At 45.8% G+C, this 17327-nt stretch overlaps 1 protein-coding gene across 4 annotated transcripts in view; it reads right to left on the reverse strand.

Annotated features, from left to right (window-relative positions):
- The window catches only part of MAP3K4 (mitogen-activated protein kinase kinase kinase 4), a 114352-nt gene that overhangs the window by 31927 nt on the left and 65098 nt on the right, over window positions 1-17327 (reverse strand). For all 4 annotated transcript variants that reach the window (XM_040448707.1, XM_040448705.1, XM_040448706.1 and 1 more), the window contains exons 4-8: window positions 12747-12989; window positions 10303-10449; window positions 4817-4974; window positions 1651-1767; window positions 96-195 (exon numbers count right to left, since the gene is read on the reverse strand). In XM_040448707.1, the coding sequence (XP_040304641.1) occupies window positions 96-195; window positions 1651-1767; window positions 4817-4974; window positions 10303-10449; window positions 12747-12989 (765 nt within the window). The remainder of the gene's footprint in view (window positions 1-95; window positions 196-1650; window positions 1768-4816; window positions 4975-10302; window positions 10450-12746; window positions 12990-17327) is intronic.

The following is a 17327-nucleotide window of genomic DNA, read 5'->3' on the forward strand; positions in this document are numbered from 1 at the left end:
AAGGAAGGAAGGAAGGAAGGAAGGAAGGAAGGAAGGAAGGAAGGAAGAAAAGTAGGGAAAGGAAACATTTTCGACAATCAGGATTGTTAACTCACCTTTCTCAACATTTTGGCAAATCCGAGGGCCTTGGAGGCTCTTTCTCTGGCTTCGTGGAAGAGCTCCTTCAGCGCCCGACTAATCTCTATGACAGACCTCCTGCAAAGTCAGCGCCACCCAGTTAGAGCCTGTGACACTGTGTCAGGAAACCGCAACAAAGAGGAGCAAGTCCCAAACCACATTAACAAAGACTGAGAACTGGACACATGGGAGCAGGCAGTTACTGAGAATGTGTCTGAAATACTCAGAAGCTCGCTCTCTTGTAGTTTTCTAGAAGGTCCTTGTATTCTTTACATAAGTAAGGCACATACAATAACCTTCAAATAACAGTAAGCTCAATTTTCTAAAGATTTGATTATAATAATTTCTTGGAGTTTGAGATAAAATTCCCAAAAGTTGACTCCCAGCGCAGAATCTTTCTGAAAAGGAACATACACAGTGGTGGGCTGGTAAACGGTTAACAACCGGCCCCCCTCAAGTTCCTGTCTTCATGGTGTCTGGTGATTTCTGTGGCATAAATACGCCCCTCGCGGCTGACTGCGAGCTACCGGCGTGACGGCACTGAGCGACGGCTGGGGGACAGGTGTGCATGATCGTACTTCGGCTCCCCAGAGCCGGGACGAGCCAGACCCAGCACACCAGCGCACGAGCCCGCTTTTTAGATCCACCGCTAATAAAGAACCGGGGCATCCTAAGAGCCCTTCTCTAGTTCACCACCTTACATCTCCGACTCCCTGTTTATTCTGAATCCACCGTGTTACCTCCCAAACCTGCAGGACCTTCGACAGACCGACTCATTCCAATTCTCAGCTATTCGTACTTTCCCAGGTAAGAATCTGGGTGAACGCTTCTTTCTTTAACTCTGGCGTGAGGACCTCCCAGGTATTCTGAAACCCAAAATGTGCTTCTCATCAAATTTTGGATGGTGAGAGAAACACATTTCAGCTCTAGAGAAGTCATTTCCCTTGAGCGTTTCCTAAGCTTGAATCCTAGGATATCGCTAATAATTGGCCACAAAACAGCTATGCGGCTGATATACGTGCCACAGAGAGAGCAGTTTAACATGGTCCAACCTGAATACCATCTCACGGAATTGGAGGAAATGCAATAGATGCGTAAGCCATGGTTTCATGTACTTAAGCTTCAAGTTCAACAGAAGGAATAAGCTATGCATAAAAACAATGACAATGTGTTAAATGTATTAATGGACTGACAGAAAGAAACATAATTATGTGATCAGAGACATTCCAGGACACAGGGATGAATGCTCTCTACTCATTTTTAGTCAACTTGCACTCTTTCTCCCTTTCTCAAAAGACACTATTTTCATTAGGCCACTAAATTCTAAATTCACCTTCAAAGAAAACGCCACAGAAAATTCTGACTAAGAGAGGACAAGGAAAGATAAGACAGTCACAACCAGAAATCTTCAGATCTACTATGGAAATCCCTACAGTCCAACAGTTCGGTTTGAACAAGGTGCATTTTAGACTCATCACCAAGAGCAGGAGTCCGTGAAATAAGGAAGGGGAGGGGAAGGGAATGAGGCACAACCTTATTTCGTCTGAAGCGTTGCTGTCGTCGGCGCTGGTCCAGAACTCGGCACAGCTCTCCTGTAAGCCAAACTCTAAAAAACTTCCTGTCGACTTCAGCAGCATCCCTGCGATGTCACTAAGGGAACAAAAGTACAAAAGTAAACCAAAGAAGAAAAACTGTCCTCGTTCTTTCTAATTCTAGAATGAGAAGCTGAAAGTCCAGCTGTTTTAATAGTTTGGGAATCAACAATAGTGAGAATTTTCTTGTACTACAAAATCCTGATTAATGTGAGAAAGGGGAAATCTCAACTACGGCATGTATCTGTCTTCGTTCTATTATCACGGTTTTATCATAAACCTTAAAATTTTAAATCATATTCAGAGCAGCTAGGTAATTATTACACAAATGTAATTTTCTACTTAAAAGTCTAAAATAGCATAAAACGGCCTCAAATATATATCTGTGACCAGATATTTTTTAAAAGCTTTATAAACTAAATGACGCCATAAGAAAACAAAGTGAATTCCTTAAATGCAACTGTTTCTACAAAGTTCTCTGACAATTAGCTTCGCCTGGTCCATCAACACGAAACACTCCACACAGCTGATGGCCCTCGCGAAGTACACAATCCACACACTAGGGAAAAGGGTAAGCCCGAGTGTATAAAACTATCTAAATGAGCGAAGTAAAGACTCAACAGCAGTTTACCGGCCTCTACGTTCAAAGAGAGGAGCGTCTATCTAGTAAAAGAGAGCGGGTAAGCATACAAACAGTGGCGGGCGCGGCACAGGGGAGCGCCAGGGGACTTGCAGAGGACGGAGACCAAACCCAGCTGCGTGCGACACAGGGGTACAAAGGAGAGAGCAGTGAGAAGAGAGGCTAGCAGCAAGGGAATGGAGGAGGGGAAGAAAAGTCCAGGAAGAACAATGAATACGATCGAAAGGCATGAAGACGTGTTAAGCAAGAGGTCTGGCTGCGAAAAGAAATTGCACAATCTGAAAGGAGCGAGACCCAGAACGCGAGCTGCGGCCAGGCTGCGAAAGGCCTTGCACGTCCTGCCGAGTGCCCCACCTTCAGTTACTGGGCAGAGAGGTCAGCCTTCAAAGAAACTGAGTGGGAAAGGGACCTGACTACAGACCCGCTTTCAGAACAGCAGTGGAGGAGGATACCCACAAAGGGTTTGCTCGACAAGCACTGAGTATCTGTTACGTAGTAAGCAGTGAACGGAACCGGTAAGAACCACTCCAGTGAATAGAGGAAAAACCAAGAAATAAAATAAAAAAGGAAAATATGGAGCAGTTCCATTAAGTGCTATGGAGAGAAATAAGAGGAAAGGAAACCAAGAAGAACTTGTGGGTAGGAATTTCCATCTTAAGTATGGAGAAGGGGACATTTAGACAAAGACCTAAAGGAAGCGGAAAATGGGTCATGAAAATAACGGGGGAAGAGCAGTTCAACTAGAGGAACCACCAAGTGCAAAGGGCCGGAGGCACGAGCATGCCCTGTCCGGGAAAAACAATAAAGAGGCCAAGGTGGCTGTCTGGTAAGGCCTGGAGAAGGGGACAGAAAAGGGTGACAGAGAGTCAGTGAAAAGTCAGACTGTGTCCAGCCTTACGGGCCGTGTTCAGGAGCTCTCACTTTTACTGAGGAAGAAGGGAAGCCACTGGAGTCTTTGCAACGGAGGAGAAAATGGTCTGATATGCACTTTAACAAGATCATTCTGGCTGTGGTGTTGAGAATAAACCAACGGGGTGAAGAGCTAAAACAGAGAGTCTCCTTGGAGGGCGCCTGCAGTCATTCGAGCAAGATACGACAGGCTGGGAGGAGTGCCCACGTGGAGGGGTGTGCAGAGGTCAGACTGCGGATGAATCCTGCAGGGACCAGCGACAGGCTCAGGGGTAGTGTGCGAGACAAAGACAGGACTCAGGGATGGCTCCGAGACTGATGGAACCTGGGAGGAGCAGCCCAGGAAGGAGACCGCTGCCGTGCGCATCCAGAACTAGCCTGGCCCGCGGCGGCAGGCCCTCAGTCGGGAACTGCTCAGAAGAAGGCACAGGAAGGTGAAGTTCAGACACTGCCGCGTACAGACAGCGAAGGACGAGCAACAGATAAAAACAAAAAACCGACAGGAGGAAACGAGGCTGGGGGAAATTACATAACATGAATGTGTGGCACAAATGAACAGTAACCTCTTAAAAAAAAATTTGTTTGACAAAGCCCGACAGCCTGGAAACAGAAAATGCAAACAGAAGAAATTACAGGCAAAGCAGAATTACTGGACATTAAGAGAAGGCGAGATGCTGAAAAGGGCCGTGAGCGCACTTTGTAAGAAGGCTGACTGGTTCTGGAACCAACCGGAACAGGAAGGCAGGGCCCGAAGGGCCGGGGAGGTCGGAGAAAGAGTCAGCCGCTCACTCACAATCCAGGGAGAGAGGACGTCAGGGCAGGAGAGGGATTCTGAGGCCCTGCGCATGGGACACAGATGGGGGTGGGGGGGCTGACAGCGATGCCCTGTGAGGCTGGAGGGGAACCCGGGAGATCTCCAGTCCTCACGACCCACACGACGGAGGGGAAGCCGGGCTGTGCCCACGAGGACTTCTACGAGGGGACAGAGGAAACGAAATGGCTGAAGGGGCAAGTGAGAGGGGACGGCACTGACCCCCAGCAGCCGAGTCGAGAGCTGAGGGGCCAGCAGCGGGGACGCCACCTTGGGCACTCAGCTCCTGGAGAAGGGACGTGGGTGAGACACACGCCTGAGGTTCCCAGCGCCCCGCCGAGGCTGGGACACCCGGGCCTCCGGTCTGAGCCGCCCTTCAGGGGCCTCAGAGCGTTTCCGCTAAGGCAGGGGTTCCTCAACTTCTCAACTGGCATTTTGGGGGGAGAATTCGTGGTTTGGGGGCTGTCCCGTGCACTGCAGGATGTTCAGCAGTGTCGCCGGCCTCTAATCAGGAGCACCGCCCAGTCACTACAAGCAAAACTGTTTCTGGAAGGTGCCAAATGTCCCCACACACCCCCCGCTGAGCAGCCTGGCTCCCAGGACAACAAAACTCGGGAGAGAGGCACATGCGCACATGTGACTGCTTGTCACCTTCATGTAACTGAGCAGGTACACGTGTCGCAGAGAACGGGGCGGGGGTCAGGGGGCACGAATGGGCGGGCGCGCTCAGGAGCACAAGGGTCCTACCAGAAAAGTTTGCCGGCCTGTGCTTCTCCTCCCCGGATGTAATGGGTTATTTCTTTGGTGAAATTCCATTCTTCTTCTAACAGATTTTTTAAACTATGGGATGCCTGAGGTAACTGCTGTAGCATTTGGATCCAGCTTCTCATGTAATCAAAATACACCTTAAATAAAGAAACATAAAGGGAGATAGTTGAGAACAGAACTCAGCAGCTCACAACGTTCACCTCTGCTGACCTGAAAGCCACAAACGAGAAGGGCAAAGTGGAGGGGACGTTGAGGCACGCAGCCCTGCGAGAAGCAAGATCCTTCATTGCATCACCGAGGTCTGAATGGGCACTTCTCTTAAACTGTGCAACTCAACCCCTTGGCAATTTAACACATTATTTATAATCCCCTCAAATTACCAAGAAAATAAAATGTTCACAATGTACATAGAAGTAAAAAAAAACACACACAAACAAAAACCAAGATAATAATACCCAGAAATTTTCATTATTAATATATTATGAAATTATTCCTTTAAGAGGCTGGGATCTTTACTTGTTGAATCACCTACTTTAACTTTCGACAGTATCTTCTGTGTCGAGAGGAAAAGAGCACACTTTCCGCCACCATCCCTTCCTGGCCCCAGATTTTTATGACACGGTTTTTTTCAAGATGTAGGATATATAAGTTATGGTATCTAATCAAAATACCCAGGTCTTCTGAAACGGGGTTTATGTCCACCACAAATCCCATGCAACAGCTCTCCCATCCCTACATCCTTATTTTGATGTATCCGCTGCTTCCCAGGGTTTTACTGCCAATTAGCTTTTCTCAAGACAGGTTCACAATTCTTAGATTACAAAACCTCCCTGTCTGTGGATTCTCCTACTGAAAGGACAACTTGACTGAGCATAAAATGCCTGAGTCACACGTTCTCCACTTCAGAATGTTTCAGGCATCGCTCCCGGACTACTGTCTGCCGTTGCGTGTTGTTCGAACAAAGAAACCTGATGGCAGCCTCGTCTCCCGCTGTCCCGCTCTCCTCACGCCCTGAGGTGCCTTGCTTTTTCTCTGCCCAGATATATACGGGATTCTAGATCCAGTCTCGGATCTCAGTGATTTGCCCAGGCTACATCTTCGTGTTCGCTGGAGTGGATGTTTTCTGAAATCCGGTACTAATTTTCGGGAGGTAAATTTCAGGTCTTGATTTCAGAAAACCGTCTTCTGTTGTGTCTCTGGATGCCCCTGGGCTCCCCCAGCCAGCCTGTGGGGTGCGAATCTGCGGTCTGGGGTCCGTTATGAACACAGCTGTCGGGGTACGCGGAACCTAGCATTTGTGGGTCTACCACCATCTCGTCCAAATGACACAAACTCTTAAATACGAGGCCAGAACCCCCTTCGGCTTCTCAGGGTGCTGCTCTTCTCTCCGGCTTCGCTCACGCCCGGCCGTCTCCCAAGGAGTGCACCTCTCCCTTACGGCCCCGTCACGGGGCGCCCGTGTGACCGCGTACCCGAGGGCCAGAAGCAGCTGGCATCCTCATGAACCCTTTGTTCATACGGTCACCTACTGATTTCCGACCGCTGTCATCCTGTCCCTCTCTGGTGTCCAACAGTCTTCTCTCCATCCCAGACTCAGCCACCACATTATGTTTCACCCCAGATCTTGTCATTACAGAGTATCTCCAGGCCTCAGATCACCCATCCAAACGCCTGATTCTAAAACTCCTCTCCTCATTCCAGTTTTCTGTTCAACTACCACCACCATGACCATTCTTGTATTGAAACCTTATGTGAACTCCAGTCCATGGGTTTCTCTTCCTTCTCCAGTTCGCTACTCCCTTCCTTCACTCCCTCTCCTCCTTTTTTTGGCTTAGAGCCCACACGGTCAGCTCTCCACACCCCGGCCACCCCCCACCCTGCCACCCCTCCCTCTTCAGCTCACCTGCCAGATCCCCAAAGCACGGTGAGCCCAACAAGTCCGTGCCCCACACCCTCACTCAAGAAGCTGAGGGTCGTTGAGGGTCGCGGGACAGGGAGGAGCCCCTGCTCTACACATCGCGATCCCGACCACGTGGTGCGCACAATACTTCTATCTCCACTTGACCCGTTGTCCTTCTCTCTACGACCGCACTTTGAAACCCCTCCATTTTCCTCAGACTGCCAATGCCCACCCTCAGCCCTTCTCAACAGATGATCTATCTCAGCCCTCCTAACGAAGAGAAGTCATTAGATACAGGATCCCTCACCTTCTCCACCCCAAACACACACACGGCCATGTGACATCTCCTCCTAGCAGCGGCCAAGCGAAGCGTCCTCCCAATCTCAACACTTGTGTTTCGAGACCCGCCTCCTCATGGCATCTGCGGAAGCTCACAGTATCGAGTTCCCTCTCCTCTCATACGTGCATCATTTTGTTCATCTGTCTCCCTCCACAAAGTCAATCCCCAAGGCTTTCAAATGGCCTCCAGTAAGTTCTATTTAAGAGCTCTCACTGGACCCACAGTGTTCACTATCGGGGTACAAGCTGCACCCCAGCAGGAACACCGGCTGCACACGTCTCCCCTCTCCCTCCTGCGTCTTCAACAACTGCCACGTCTTGCTCCTCATTATCGCATTTTCATTCCTTGTAGGTTCTCTTTCTGTGGCTTCCTTAGATCCATCACACGTTCCTCCATCTCAATCATGTTCACTGCTTTGGTTACTTCTAAGGCCAGGGCCAGAGAAATGAGCTGAGACGGTTTGTAGCTTCAATCTGGTTTGCTGCCTCAAGCAAACGCTCAGCAAGTCACGTCCCTGGACCTGCTCGCAGGAGTGCTTCAGTTTTCTGCGTCAGGACGATGACGAAACGCGGAGTAAAGCCCCCAAAGTCACCGACGTTCTGCATCACGGCCTGCTCACCACTGCCTCGCGTCACCCTCCTCAGCGGCGGGATACGTTCGGACAACACAAGCGTGCCTGCTCCTCCTCTGTCTTGCAGACAGGCCACCGACAAGCCCTCCGCGGGGACCCCTCCAGCCTCTCCCTGGACCGCTCACACCCCCACACACCACCGCTCCAACGGATCCCTGGACGGGCTGTGAGATACTCAGAGCTTGCATCGACCCTCACATTAGTCCAAACTTCAAGGCAAATAACCGTAACGGTCTTTTGGTCAGGCAAGGAGAGGAGAACAGTGTGCCAAATTTTCTCCTTTGCTGAACACGGAGTTTTTTTCCTTACTCGCCATTCCTTTGGCTGTTTTTGAGTTTCAAGAGGAGGCTGTGTGGCAAACACGATGCAATTGGCCATCCAAAGACCATTCCCTCCTTCCTTTCTAACGAACACACCGATTGTGTTTGGGTTCCCCCAGATGTCAAAACAGGCCCGTGCCATTAGCCACTGAGCACACGTCGGGCACACGTTTAAAACCGCTGATAACTTCCAGCTCTTCATCTGTGAAGTCATGGAGATGAAACTAAGGGAGATCTTGTCTCACACAGATCATTGTAGCAAAACCAAAACAAAGTCCTAAGTACTTAGAGCTCTGAGGAGCTGCTGCGAATTTGGGTATTCCCTTCACCTGGCCTTCAGATATCTCACAGGCACACCGCGGACTCCGGACTCCAACACTGAATGGCCCGAGGGCACACCCTGCCCACCTGCCTCTTACCCTTCCTGCCTCAGTGACCGCACTGATAAGGGTGCTTGCTGTGTGTGCCTTTGTGAAACCACCAAAGACAGTTTGGGAAGCTTTTTGTCTTTTTAAACTCCTGGTTTAACCATCCATTGACAGAAAGAGAAAAAATAATTTGCATTTGTTTTTTTATCATGACTTTTCAATGATAAAGACTTTTCTGACCTAAGAAATACACTGTATTTCAAAATGTAGCCAGGTTACACACTCTGGTCTTTTATGCATTCACCCCAATTAAGAAATAACTTCAAACTCAAAATTCTTTCTTGTAATGCACCAGATATTATAAGTCCCCCTCCTAGCCACCTTCTTCTTTATTTTTTTTTTTAATGTTTATTTATTTTTGACAGAGAGAGAGAGAGAGAGAGAGAGAGAGAGAGAGCGCGCGCTAGCAGGGGAAGGGCAGAGAGAGGGAGACACAGAATCCAAAGCAGGCTCCAGGCTCCGAGCTGTCAGCACAGAGCCTGACGCAGGGCTCAAACGCACAGACCACGAGACCATGACCTGAGCCGAAGTCGGACGCTCAACCGACTGAGCCACCCAGGCGCCCCCTTTCTATCCTTCTGCTGTAGCAACTGGAAAGCTGAACATTTGAATCCCCAGCCTCTGCGACAGTCAAGAGGCCACGCCATAGGTTTGGTCAATACGATGCAGAGGAAATGTGGTGGGTGTGGCTTCCAGGAGAGCGTTCACTGCTCTGGACTTAGCTGGCAAGGGCACTTTTCCCCTTCTGCCCTTCTCTTTTCTTCTAGCCTAGAAAGTGGGGGCGGTACCTGGAGGCGCTGCAGCCACCCTGACACAGGACACAGCGCAACGGCATGCAAAATATGTCTTGAAAACCTTCCCCAAATAATATACCCACAAGCATGGTCATTCTTGTATTGTTTCATCAACCTGCCAGGTTACAGAATCATCTGTGCATATGCCCGACTCAATCCAACAGGTACTGGCTACACACTATCCTCTACCAGACATCATGGAAGACAAAGTAACTCCAGGCTACAGCCGCTGGCTGATGACGCTTTCAGTAGTCTGGGAAACCTGAGAGCAGAGAAATGGTGTATCACTGCATATTTCACCGCACAGCTCTAAGCATGACCGCGTAGAGTTCAGAGAAGGTGTCGACAGAGGCACGTTAAAGACTGAAATTGTCAGATAAAGCTTCCAGAGAAAAGCAAACCTTGCAAGTAAGTCTTAAACGGGCACCTAAGGTAAAAGGATACATCCACCAGGAGCGAATAATCAGAGCACCAGGACAGGGGTTACAACGTGTGTGCGTGCACACAACTCACATGGTGTAAGGACTGGGGAGCTCCTCTGGGCAGGTCTGCTCCTGCCAGATCCCATTGTAATTCTTCAAATGGTCCCAGTTCCTCAGCGAACTCTGGCTCCCACACGTCCCCAAGCTAATTTAGGTGACCCCTCTCCAAGTGGCCACCGCATTTCAGAATCCCGCCCAGGCACCTAGCGCTCACGCCCAGGGCCCAGCCAGACTAGGAGCCTCTAACTGTCATTACTGTCTTCTCAGTCGTAGCGCCGGCCACGCATTGCAGAACAGCTGAGGACAGATGGCTCAATAAAATAGGACCAGACTATGACTCCATTTCTGAGCCGTTCTGCCCTAAGATGAAGAGTCTTACAGTTAACAAAATAGGGTAAGCTTCGCCAAAAATTCTAACACAAAAACCCTTGAGCGTTTTTTAAAACGTGGATTTAGGAGACACAAACGTAATCCAATACTAGATGAAAAGAATCAGGTTAAAGACTGCCCCCTCCCTCTCCCTCTTCCTCCCCGCCCCATGCAGCTGAGAAACCCCCCGCTGGGCCTCACCATCAGCATTTTGTGCAGGTCCTCCTCGAAGGCATCGATGTTGCAGTCGGTCTTCTCCAGGTCGTCCAGAACCTCGTGCAGCATGAACTGGTAGTACTGCTTCATCAGAAGGCCGCCCTTCAGCACCTCCTTACACTCCCTCACCAGCTGCGGGAGCACACACACCTTCTGTGACGTCGCACACCAGGGCCGCACCATCTGTCAGCCCACACACCTCCCACCTAAATCCTCAAGAAGTCTCGAAGTCCTAAAGTGTTTCCAATTCTTTATCAGCTCCGTTCATATACATATCTTAGCAGTCTTGATTAGGAACAAAAAACCGAAAATAAGTATTTACTATTACAGCATGAATACACAGAGAGAGTACCAGACAGGCAAACGCCGATTTGTGACAATACGTTCCCCTACAAATAAAGTTATACAGAAGAGACATCCCACACAGTAAGGTCTATTTTTCTACGATTTTGCATCATAGAAGACAATGGATAGAAAACTCTCCTAATGAAACTGCTTATTTTTAACCAAAAACATAGTAAAGATTCAAATACACCTACATACCACAGGGCATGACAATCTTTGCGGTAATTTAGTACAGTAACTACGTGATTTGTGGCCTTTACCATCAGAAGCCTCTAATCACAAAAATCAAACCTAAGATCAATTTGATGAAAATAGAGGTCAAAGGAAAACAAAACTAAACCAACAGATGAGTGACCCCACACACTAGGCCCAGGAGGCAGCGGGACAGGAGGGAGGGAGACGGGATGAGGTCACTGGCCCTCCAGCCCTTCCATCACGGCATCTCGCTAGATTATCACAGTATTGCTTAAAGCAACGGGGATTCCATAAATACGATGTACCTAGATAGCAGAGCACTGCTTTAGCCAGCTGAAATCTTTTTTTGAACAATGTTTAAGGGTAAAAACTCATCTCCTTTTCTTTTACTTGCATGTGTGGGATGAACAGGTGGACACAAATACACCGAAATAGTTACGGTGGTCCTCTCTGAGGGGCAGGATCATAGGAAAATTCTCATTTTGTCTGCATCATTTTCTGTACTTGTCAAATATTCCAAAATTAGTACAGATTGCCTTTATACACATAAATTCCCCTTCAAACGGTTCTAAAAGTAATTACTCACTATCAGGGAGCCATGGCTAGAGCGACATCTACTAAAAGCTGTTCTGTTCAGATGTACATTTCTCGGTTAAAGATGTCACTTAGGTGCTTATAACCGAATCTTTGAATGATCTAAGCCAAAACTTGTTTTATTTTGATTCTAGCAATACTACATTCATCTAAGTTTTGTTTTTTTATTTTTAAAAACATTTTAACATAAACTACTGTTTCATCTTCATAAGAGCCCCACTAGCAAAAAGTAAACTCTGCCTTGTTTTTACCAGGTTATATTCCTGAATATTGGTTTTGTGAGAAAGGAAGTCAGTATATACCCAGGCCTGCTAAAGCCTGCTAAATTACCACTGCAACAGGTGGACAAGTGAGAGGCACGGCCACGGCCACAGCGGGCAGTGAGCAGCAGAGCGAGGGAGAGAAGAACACTCTCTGGCCGGTGCTGGGCAGGAACCCAGGAACCCAGGAACCCAGGAACCCAAGCGGCAACAGCAATGAGTCATGCCTTCTCCGAGCCACACCACCAAAATGAAGTCCTATTCTGTGCCTATCCGATGACCTGTGCTTGTCCCCAGGTGCCATCCCATCATCCCCCTTCCATCCCCAGGGGACAGACAAGCACAGTTGACAAAAACATACCTTCCCTCCTCCCCCAATCGGAATTATTTATCTTGTATAGTGGATATCCGTATGGTTAATACCATAAAGTACAAATACAAACACTCACCAGCATTCACCGTGCTAGATACAACTGCTTCCAGCCCTTCCTGTCACCTGTGGAGTATCAAACTCCCTAGAAAATCCCATCCAAAATTGATAAAAAACAAGAAAGCAGAAGCTGTCATTACTATTTAAACCATGCAACTGTCTACACGAGCAAAGAGTCCAAACATCTCCCAGCTGCACACTCTAAAGACAATGAATGATCTGTTTGCAGGTAGCTTCACTCGGACAAGAAAATAAGTGTAAGGAACTTAAACTACTTTTCCTGAGTGAATTTTAAGCTCCCAGCCTTCAAAGGCTACGCCATTCCACCACCATCCTTGGTGGGAGGCTACGCCATTCCACCACCATCCTTCTATATCCTTCCGGAACAAGAAAGTGATGGCAGGAAGGCGAACCACAGTCTTCTCTTTGAGGACTACATGCAAAGAACGTTTGAAATTACCCTAAAAAGAGCAGCTTAACAACACCAACATGCACTCATTTTTTGCTGTTTGCAACAATTTTAAAAAATCCTCAAAATAAAGACTATAAGCCTGTAGAACAGCATAATAATTGCTAACTTTTTTTAATCAGTCTCGGAAACAGACCTGCTTAATACTCAAGAGAGACGGTTCTCCAGCAGGCCTCTGCTCCAATCGTAACTTCAGACACTCATGTATGACATTCAGAAGGACTCGACAGAGGACCAGGAAGGCAGGTTCGAATGAGGGCAAGTCCATGGACTGGAGTTCATCCCACGACACAGTGCTGCATTTCTGCTCCGAGGAACACGGCGTCCTGGATAACTGCACATAATCTGAACCCCACATGGGGTCTGGAAATTCGGAAAACTAGAACAAAAATTCAACAAAAGTTACAAGAGCATACAAAAGGAGGTGCTATGGTTGTGGTTGTAACTATTATTCCCTATAATTTGCTGGCAAACCTACAAAAATCACAATTTTACAGGTAAGATAATTTTTAGAAGAATTCAACATGTTTAACATAGACCCAAGCAGTTCTAAAAGTAACAGAAAATCCTAACAAGAACTAATACCAAACTATGACATTTTTATCAAAAAAGCATAGTGGAAAAACTACCAAGTTCATCATTTTCATCACAAATTTTATCATCATACTTAAACTGATTACAACACTTTACTTTTAGGGTTAGATACAGTACTATCCACAACTATCTCTAGACTGAGAAAACCAGAAATTATTAAAATCTGAGAAAGATTACCAGGGAGCCATTTACATAAACATAAAAACTAGCTGATTCTACCAATTCCTCTGTCCGTTGCTCTCCCGAGCTATATAAAAAATTTCTAAACTTGACCTGGCTGGTCCCACTCAAATGTTATTTGATACCCCTGGGAATCTCAGTGTCACTCCCCTTTCTTACAGTTACTCCATCCAATGCCTTATGCTGTTCCTCATAAAACAGGGAGTTCGGAGCTTCCCCACCGTTCTTAAACTTCTGGCAACATCACCCTGACCAATCAGATCCAAAGACCTTCATTTCTCCTTCTATTGACAAAACAGAGGCCAACAAAATTTGAAAACCTCAATTTCTCTTCAATTTAAAACGTCACCAATTAGAACTATTCTGCCTCAATGTCATTCATATCTACGTTCCCTGTCCTTTACTGAACTCTTAACTCGTCTCCTCTGCTCATATCCTTTCATGCTCAACACAGATTTCTGCCTTTAAATTAACACATGCTTTAGTTTTCTGTAACAGGCCAGAGTATTTAAAATAGTGCATCATTTTTAAAATGTGATAAACGTGGTTAGGGTTAAGACATGTCTGTTTAAAAGCTTTAGGCAATATAAATGCTTGTTTTTCTCCGGTGCAGAGAGTGGTACCAGATCAAAGGCTGATGTAAAGCTCTATGAAATTCCGCAAACTTTCTATGATAAAATTCTAAAGAATTCTTTTGGCATTCCCTAGCGTCCCAGTCCGTTTACCCACATGCTGCAAGCTCGCTGGGAAAGAGAACAATCCCTACTTGTCCACAGTGCAAGAGAACACCGCCTGGGAGACCCAACGGCCAGACCCACACACCTGCTGGGAAAACATGTTCCTCCTGGTGGTGCATGGCGGGTCAATCCCTGTCCAAGGAGGAGCAGGTGTTAAAAAACTACTGAGCACTGAAGAGGAAGTGGCAACTTTAAGGAAACCAAGGTGAAGAATCAGAACAGCTGACACTGATTTCATGTAGGAAACAGAACCATAAAATACTCTACTGCAAGATCTCATTGCAGGCCTCTGGAAAAACAATTTAACAAACCAAGACTTCTATAATAAATTCAATAAAGGCAGTAAGAACAGAATGAATGTGATAAAAATTAATAACTTAGGCAGTAACTACAGAAATTATCGCTGTAACAAAGAGCAAAAGAAAAAGAAACAAATTTTGGGTGAAAAATAGAGACACGGGAGTCAGATCTAGGAGCTCAACGTAAGAATCACATGAGTGCAGAAAGAACAGGAGATGGAGAGGGCTGTTTGCACAGTCAAGATACCACTAACGTGAAGAAGGAAGAAACCTATTTAGATAAGGAAGAACTCTAAGTACAATTCCTTTATCTTCACTAAAAAAACCCTGAGGAAGTATAGTAAGGTCTAATCAAATGAAAATTAAATCCAAATAAAGATCCTAAGACAAAATACCCAAGGAAGTGAGAAGCCATGAAATTAGCAGAATCTACACAGGCAAATACAACTCCAGGATGATAACTCGGTTAAAGACTATAATGCAAGTTCTAGAAAGGAGTATTTGAATTAAAAAAAAAAAAAAATATGAGAAAAAAAAAACCTGGAAAGGGGCAATAAAGTGCAAGAATGGCACTATTTGTTATTATTTCCTTCACTTATTATTACCTCCAGTGAGAAATACAGGGTTAAATATGGTATAAAATCTGTGATCAATTCAGGCAAACTGGGCTGACTCCATCGTACACAGACATCAATAAAAATGCAATGTAATTACAAATCATAATCTCACTGACCTTTTGTGTGGATTAATAAACTCATTCAATAAAACTCATGTGGAAGAAAGTAATGTACAAAAATAAAAGCAGCCCAGAAATTTTTTTAAAAGAATTAATGGGAACGGGGCACCTGGGTGGCTCAGTTGGTTAAGCATCTGACTTCAGCTCAGGTCATGATCTCACGCTTTGTGAGTTCGAGCCCTACGTCGGGCTTTGTGCTGACAGCTCAGGTCCCAGAGCCTGCTTCGGATTCTGTGTCTCCCCCTCTCTCTGCCCTTCCCCTGCTCATGCTATGTCTCTATCTCTCATTAACGAATAAACGTTAAAAAAAAATTTTTTTTAATAAAAAAAATGTTTTTTAAAGAATTAATGGGAAGAATTGCCCCACACAATGGCAGACCTTACTAATGAAACTACTTTATGTAAAATAGAAAAGTACTGTAAACAGATCAGCAGAGAAACATATCTAATTATCCATAATTTAATACATAAAAAAGGCAGCAGCTGAAACAGTTGGACAATGGATAATCTAATGTTCTAGAAAATTGAAAAATTACCTCCTTACCTCCCTCTATAACTAGACCTCATGCTGTCACAATTAACCATTTTTTAATTATGTGGCTGTTTAGAAATTCTTGCCTGATATGAGAAACCAAAGTATGTATTAGTGTAAGTATAAAAATATGTTTTGAACATACATATTTGGAAAGACTCCAAACGTACTAAAACCTAAACACAGAGCTATACATTAAGTTAAACCATATGAAATTGTCATTTTAGGCAGTCGAAATGACCAGTCATTTCTAACTGTTGACCAGTTAGGCAGTCAACATAATAACAGGAATTCTGGAAAGACAGTGGTGGCAGCAGAATTTTGATTTCCCTTAGTTCCCCCATAAGAACAGACAAAACTAGGACAACAAGACACACGTCCAATACAACTTGGTGATGAGGTATTGCCATGAAGTCCAAAGTAGAAGAGATGGGGAGAAATGACCTGTTCCGGACCCTGCAGGATCAGCACTTGTGCAGGGGAAACCCAGGGGATTACCAGGGTGTCTGATGGGCCTAAAGAAGCAAATTCCACAGTCACCAAGGACCATTCGATAGAAAGCTCACTGCTTCCATTGAGGACTTCAGTGAGAAGAAAGCAATTGGGGCCCAGATTCACAAGTGAGGTGAAAGCGTTGTAATAGGTCTGAAGGGGCTGAAGCGGTTTAGGCTCCCCAGACTCTTAAAAACTATCCGCTAAAATCTTCTTCCAGGACAAACCTGCTAAAGTAAAATCCAACTGACCTGCAAACTACAGGAGACGTAAAGGAGCGAGAGGGTCCAGCAGTGGGAGGGGAACACAGCCAGAAGATCTCAAAAAGAAAGACTGTATTTTTTTGCAATGCAGAAGGAGAAGCTCAAAGCTATAACCCTAAACACGTTCTGAACGCTCTCTTTCCTTAAAGTCCATGAAAACAAATGTTTAAAAAAGAGCAAGAGGATAGGACAGCACTAGAACCCACTAGGGCTGGAACCCATACAAGGTTATTAAGCAGAGAAAGAAAAAGCTGAACCACTTTACGGACAAAGAAAACCTGCCACAAAGACACGCCCACTAAACAGAGCTGTGGCCCAATTTTCAAAAAAAAAGGCTGAAAGAAATTAAGAAAACCACAGAAGATATAAAAGAACAACATAAATTAAAATTAGAAGGACTCGGGGCGCCTGGGTGGCGCAGTCGGTTAAGCGTCCGACTTCAGCCAGGTCACGATCTCGTGGTCCGTGAGTTCGAGCCCCGCGTCAGGCTCTGGGCTGATGGCTCAGAGCCTGGAGCCTGTTTCCGATTCTGTGTCTCCCTCTCTCTCTGCCCCTCCCCCGTTCATGCTCTGTCTCTCTCTGTCCCAAAAATAAATAAACGTTGAAAAAAAAAATTAAAAAAAAAAAATTAGAAGGACTCAAAGTGATAGTACTCAGAAGATAATTTTTCATCATTTCAAAAACAGAAAACAAACTAGCAGGAACATGAACACAAACAGAACAGATCATGGCTTCACAGAAACAGGAGGTAAAAATGAAGAAAATGTTATATATCAGAAAGAAAAGAAAAGAAAACAAAAGAAAAGAGAAAAGAAAAGAAAAAAGAAAAGAAAAGAAGAAAAGAAAAGAAAAGAAAAGAAAAGAAAAGAAAAGAAAAGAAAAGA

This window comes from Herpailurus yagouaroundi, unplaced genomic scaffold (assembly GCF_014898765.1).
Source record: "Herpailurus yagouaroundi ecotype Mexico unplaced genomic scaffold, PumYag 198, whole genome shotgun sequence".
Taxonomy (NCBI): Eukaryota; Metazoa; Chordata; class Mammalia; order Carnivora; family Felidae; genus Herpailurus; species Herpailurus yagouaroundi.